The sequence below is a fragment of the Austrofundulus limnaeus genome, unplaced genomic scaffold (assembly GCF_001266775.1).
Source record: "Austrofundulus limnaeus strain Quisiro unplaced genomic scaffold, Austrofundulus_limnaeus-1.0 Scaffold44, whole genome shotgun sequence".
Classification (NCBI taxonomy): Eukaryota; Metazoa; Chordata; class Actinopteri; order Cyprinodontiformes; family Rivulidae; genus Austrofundulus; species Austrofundulus limnaeus.
This window is the reverse complement of record NW_013952446.1, coordinates 1,134,849-1,141,610: the sequence shown is the minus strand read 5'-3', so window position 1 is coordinate 1,141,610 and position 6,762 is coordinate 1,134,849. Positions and strand designations below refer to the sequence as shown.

At 40.7% G+C, this 6,762-nt stretch overlaps 1 protein-coding gene across 1 annotated transcript in view; it reads left to right on the top strand.

Moving 5' to 3' along the window:
* bnc2 (basonuclin zinc finger protein 2) overlaps positions 1 to 6,762 on the top strand; it is a gene marked incomplete at its 5' end in the record, with an annotated part of 95,594 nt that overhangs the window by 43,161 nt on the left and 45,671 nt on the right. The window contains 1 exon segment of the mRNA XM_014007775.1: positions 5,930 to 6,032. Coding sequence (XP_013863229.1) covers positions 5,930 to 6,032 — 103 coding nt within the window.

Sequence of the window (6,762 nt, the reverse complement as noted above, 5' to 3'; positions counted from 1 at the left end):
CTCTCTCTCTCTCTCTCTCTCTCTCTCTCTCTCTCTCTCTCTCTCTCTCTCTCATTCTGTTGTTGATGCAGAAAGACATATATTCAATAAAAGCAGGTGAAAGCAACGTGCAAGACTGAGAGTCACAGCCAAACACCTGAGAGTACTGCTTCAGATTTCTGTCCACAGTCAACAGAATGGCTCAGAAGAATATCATCAGTCACTTCAGGTTCAGATGTCATTTACAAATAAAATGTTAAATGTTAATGTTAAATAATAAAAAATGTTTTTAACCTCACAGTGGACAAAGCGTATTTCAAATGGACACAATCCAGATGATGTAATGAGTTTCGCTCTCTGTTGAAAACTTTTGTGTCTGCGTGCATTTATCTGTACAAATAACTCATGAGCTATTAAACCCCATATTTTCCAACATAACATGATCTCACTGTAAAACTTTGGCCTGACACGTGGCTGCTGACATGCATTCCTTCAAGGTATGCTAAGTTCAATTCTTTACTACAATCAAGTAACAATGTTGCTTTCAGTTGTTATGAACATGCTGTATATATCAAAATGAAAAAAACCTAAATGCCTTGAAATTGGCCTCTGTCTCTTTAAGAACGTCCTGATGTTTCAGACACTCCCACTTCAGCACGTCTTCATAACAATGCTTAAGGGGAGGGGTGCTCTGTGTGGCAGGGGCTCGGCTGCAGGGAGGAGCTTTGTACAAATAGGCGGTTCTTTGTACCAGCGAGTGTTTAGGCAGTTCCACATGGCTACCACAGAAGATTCAAGGATTTCTCCAAAATGCATGAATGAGCAACACAAGGAATGGCATTATAACATGATATAAAGCTTAAAAAAGGTAATTTTGCTTAATATCCCCTTTTCATTTATTGTGTATTTTATCAGGTTTAATTATATCTCTTGACTGAGCATAACTTCTAATATCTGTTAGGTCAAAATTACTGTAGAGATTTTGAAAACAGCAGATGTTGCTGCTCCCATTTGTTTGACTTCAAGAAATAAAAAGAGAAAGAAGGACAGGAAAAAAAGAAGCAGGGTTCAAGGTCTTCACATGAATACATGAAAACACATGCTTCTCTTCTCCTTCTGTAATCCACCGGGGACTCACGCCCCATTTGGTTCCCATTAGCATAGCTCTGGTGGCTCTGCCCCGTGTCGGAGCCCCGGCACACAGCTGCACAGAGGACAGGGACCTCTGGCTCAGTGACTGCCAGCCGCCGGCTTTCAAACAAGAACTGACAAGGAGGATGGGCCTCGCCTTGGGGGAGTTTCACTGAGAAAACCCGCTCTATTCTGCCCAACCACACTTCCTTTAAATAACAGAACAATGTTTGAAATTACAGTAATTGCACAAGTGATTAATTGTTGTTTATTTTGTAAGCTAAGTCAAATCTTTTGGATAAAATTTAACAAGCAAGAGATTAGCCGTGGCATGAGGTATTCGCTCTCCTGTTTTTGTGGCATGCTGGGTCAAACTACAAAGGCTTTCTTTCTTTTTTTATATATTTTTGGCGTGTTTTATTTGTCACCTGTTTCCAATATGGATATTTGTGAAGGCCTGATATCTGGGATCGTTTTTATGACACGCAAAGCTGCTGTGCCTCTTTCCCTCCACACGCTGGCCGCACATTTCTGGCAGGAAATGGGACGGCAGCTCGGCAGCTAGCTCATGGATGAGATAATATCTTGTGGGTGGAAGAGAGGACAAGATGCTCCCAGTGTTTTACAATGACCCTAAGCAGAGACAAATTTAAATTCGAAGCCGATGCGGTGGAGGGTCTCTCTCTCGCGCGTGCACGCTCGCGCAGGTTGGTTGTGCTCGCAACAAAACACAAAGTTTTCATTTAGATCTCGGCTTTGCTTAACTCACCAAACAAGAAATGTGGTCTGTGGCTGTGTGTCGAACATGGTAAAGGTTTCAATTAAAGTAGGTGGAACAACACACACACACACACACACACACACACACACACACACNCACACACACACACACACACACACACACACACACACACACACACACACACACACACACAGCATCCAGCAGCTGTCTGGGTTTGCTTCAGCTGTAGAGAGGATACAGAGGGACTGAAACTGACAGACAGCTGGTATTTTAGCAGTGCTTTCAGTGGCATATTGTTACAATATAAACCTCTAAAACATGACAGGGCAGTAATAGAGTTGCACTGGATATTAGCTTAGGATCACTATATCCTCTATTGTTTCATAGAGGTTGCAGAGATCAAGTTAACACAATGTTTAGGGTTGGACTTGCATGTATGTGGATTAACACTGAGCTACAGCCTGTTGTTTCCTGTCAAACTGTTTGAAATGATTTCGCACCACTCGAGAAGCTGTCCGTTTTTTGTTCTGCTCCTTTTTTTTCCTGGAGTTCTTCAGTCCATTTATCACACTAAAAGAGTTTCAATTGAGAGTCCTTCCCCTGTCCGACGCTGACCGTCAGTATTTATACAACTGGGCTGGGACAGGGACCGCGAGCCAAGCAAAACATCCAAGAAACATCAAACCTCTAGCTAAACAAAACCCAGCAGTGAGACACACAAAGTTGATAAAGATAAGAGCAAAAAAAAAAGAAAAAGAAAAAGAGATGCTTTTCTGAGCACCACCTTGGTCATGTTGTTGGCTGTGGCAGTAACACAGCAGCAGTGGGTGAGTGTCGACTCTTGTCTGGGTCTAATTGCTTCATCGTTGTGGGATTTTTCTTCGCCTCAGCTCGTCGCTTTCCGTATGGTTTGCTGTTATTTACAAAGTCTCCCTCTCTCTCTCTCTCCCTCTCTCTCTCACACACACACACACACACACGCACGCACACACACACACAGACATGCATGTCTGTCCTTTTACTGAACATCGTGCTCTCTGAGCCAAAAAGGAAACCCTGGCGAGACTGTAGCGCGGTTACTAATGTTCAGTACTTGTCCGAGTCACACACGTGTCACACGGCCTGCTGTGACACATATGTAGTGTTGGGATCTGTTCTCAAGCTTGTCCCACACTCATTCCAGCCCAGACATCATGGGTCTAACCAGAGCCAACTCAGATTCAAGATGGTGACAGAAGCAGAGTTTTGAGCATGTGAATCATCAGGAGTTTATTATTTTTTTCTTGTTTTTTCAGTTGAAACCATGAACTCAGACAACCTCGCCTCTTTCTTGTTGTTTTGACGGCCATCTTTGATACATCCGTCAGCCTGTGCTCTTTTATCTCAAACTACATGATCAACTTAGATCCCATCATATTGTCGACGTTTCATCTGTAATAGTCTTCGCTGACACGTTTTAACCGAATGTGGAACAATGAACAAATTAATCCTAAGAAATAACAAGCACAGTCTGTTCCCGTCATTGCCTCTTTAGTTTTTTTTTTTTTTTTTTTTTTTTTTTTTTTTTTTTTTTTTTTTTTGGGGGGGGGGGGGTTGCTTGTTGCTGCTTTAATGCTTCTTAATGCTGTTGTCTGCTTAATGGGCCAGATATGAGAGGTGCTGCTAGCCGACGTAATAAGTCAGTGATTAGAGGGCGCCTTGTCACAGCAGCAGCCCTGCAGACAGTGGCGTGCTCTAATTGCCATATTAGACGCCCCTTAACTATCCTGTCAGCTGTCAGAGCCCTGGCTTGTAAACAGCCGAGGTGCATTTGATATTTCCATTTTTTTCTTTTATTATTTTTTTTAAGTTGGGCTGATGCACAGAGAGGAGATTCAAAAGACCTGCACAGTGTGACATCCATGTGCTAAATGTGTTACAGGAAAAACAGAAAAACTAAAGTGAAGATTTGAAAGTAATAAAAAAAAACCAATTCTGACATTATGAGGGCAGCAGCTAAACTTTATTCATTTGAATTTTTACATTTTTGAATCTCTTTTAAACATGTGTAAATGACCTCAGCAGTAGCTAAAGTTGAAGTTCTTTTTACGTAAATCACTAAAGTCCTCCATTCACTTCTGAGAAATTAAATAGCAGATTTTTAACTATTTTTAAGAACTGATGCTTGTTAACTTGTCGCCTTGAGTGTCCTTGAGAGAAAAAACTCCCAGCTCGTTTACAGCACACAGTTCTGGATTATGTGCGCTCTGTGTGTGCACGCTGACACTGACACATGCCGTGTAATCCTCGCATGCTGAGAGGATTGCCATGCCCGCACCTGGAGAGCTTAAAAATGGTGTAAATTCAAATAATCTCTGTCTCAGTGTCTCGCTCAGTGTCGAAACGTGAGGTGACATGGTTAGAAGGGGTGTAATTTTGTGTTTAATCTTGGATTAGCCCGTGTTCACTTTGATATCTCTGCGTAATCTGGTTTGCTACATCACAGGGTAGGCAAAGGAGGGGATTCTGATAGATTTCATGGTCCCAAATTTTATGTTGAGTAGCAGGATATTGGTTAAATCCAAATACCAGGTGGAAGATTTGAAAATACGCAGTTGGGTTTGTGCAAACACAACAAAGTGCAGAAATACTGTATTCTACATTGATCTTAGTTTTGTGATCTGGAGGCTGATCCTGTTCTATGGAAGTGCTGATTGTGTCTAATGTTGTGAAATACAGGATGTTGCTGCAGACATGGACTCCAACCTATGACCCTTTTTGCCTGTGTCACATAGCTGTCACACCAAACGGTGAGACAAGATCAGATAGCACACAGCCAAGACTATAAACTCATAAACTGTCATGAGCCGATAACTAAAGCTTTAATATTGGAGCGAGCAGCCACTTTGTTGTTGTCTCATCTTGCCTTAGATAAGCCACCCACATGTATCTTTAATGTGCATCTCTAGTACGTTTAGATAACCTAGACCTTTTTGTGAAATTGACTGTGACAAAACACAACAACCAACTTTTAAACCCACATGTGATTTAGATGTGGTTTAGAAAAGAAATCTGTATAAAGCACTTCAGAAAATTCCTTGAAAGTAAAATCCTGAAAAACTGAATATCATGATACAGTCATGTGAGTGCTTTCAAATGTAAAATTATTTTTCTCCTTGTGCAATTTTTATTTATTTTTCACATGAATGCCTATATTTTAGAGCATGGAATAAGACATGCATTTGGTTACATAGAAAAAGTGTTTTTTTTAGAAATACTGTACTCATGTTGTCTTACATCTGCAGCTCTTTAAATAAAGATTTAGTTCTGCACAAGTGTACATACCTTTACATTTATCAATTCATCTTGATAATGTAAGAGAAAAATCTGATGAACAAAAACCTGCCAGTGCTTTTTAAAATTTATAAGATTTTTTTAGCATCGCTTTTCACAGATTTTACTCTTTTTTCTTTATATTTATCCAAGTCAATTTGAAATTTACAGCTTGCAGCTGCTGCTCCTCTTTGGATGATGGAGCTGTTTTACTTCTGCGCATTTTTCAGCTCTTTTTTCCTGTTTTTCCTGTTTCATTCAGTGTTTAGTTTTTTGATGAGCAACATTTTATAAAGTGATTTGCTTTGTAATTTTGTCTTTGAAGGAGTAAGTCTCACTAGGTTGCCCTCATCTTGTCTGGACATTTAACCTCTCAGCACTAAAAGCTTTCCGAGGTCAGACAATGTGCAGCACCGGTGTTGAGTAATGGACCCTCAGTCAAAACAAGTTACAAATCTGTAAACTCAGCAGAGGAAGTTAGAGGTGCAGAATCACACAACACAACCTGACTCTGTAATGTTGTGAGTTCATGTGATGTGACAGTAGTAAAAATAAAAATAAAGAATGACACTTAATCGTGTTGTTTTTGTCACTGTAAAAGCCAGCAGTGATGGGGCATGGGGGAATTCCTGTTCATTTACAGTTTCCATCTTTTTTTTTCCTTACATCTTGTGAAAACAGTTTTGTGCCAGTCCTGTGTTATTGTCTCTTCGTTGTACTGTAGCTGTAACTGACACAGATTTCTTCCATCTTGTGTTTCTGCAGGCCATTCGCTGCACACTGGTAAACTGCACATGCGAGTGTTTCCAGCCTGGAAAGATTCACCTCCGAACATGTGACCAGTGCAAGCATGGCTGGGTAGCTCACGGTAAGAAAACAAACTCAGTTGTTGCATCAAGCTGTATTTATGATTGTTACTATGGTTTATGTCTCGTTTTCTTTTTTTTTTTTTTTTGAGGGAATAAATTAAGATCCTGAGAACCGAAACTCATATTTTTTTGCTCTCAGATCATGAAAGTTAATGCAATTGCAGTTCTTCTTCTTTAATAGTTTGAAATATGGTCATTTATTTCCTGTTTTGAAGCAACTCTCGTTTGTTTCGATTTTATGCTTTCAAAATGTCTTTCAAAAAAAGTGGAAAGCCACATTTACAAGAAAGTTGACAAACATAACCACACCTTATGAGTTCTTCACTCAGGTATTTTTATTTTATGAAAATAGGGGAGAAAAACTAGAAAAGTACAAAGAGAACGAGGATGAGGGAGAGGATAAAAGAAAACACCTGTTTGGCTTGCGTCCCCGCAAGAGCAGGCCACGGGCCCTTCAGCGAATCGCACAGGACCCCGCTGACTATTTTTTAATCTCTCCCTCTGAACTGTCAGACTCACCCCCCCCCCCCCCCCAAACTACTTTTCATTTCATGTCGGCATTGGCAGGGACTCTGACAAGTAGTTCTTCATATTTTATTATGTTCGTGTCTGGCCGCACGGCGTTGTCAGGCAAAACTCTCATCAGCAGGGAGGGAAAGGGAAAAAAAAATATTGCAGTCCCAGGATCAGAGAGAGAAAGAGAGAGACCCAACCAGGTGTCACCCAGAC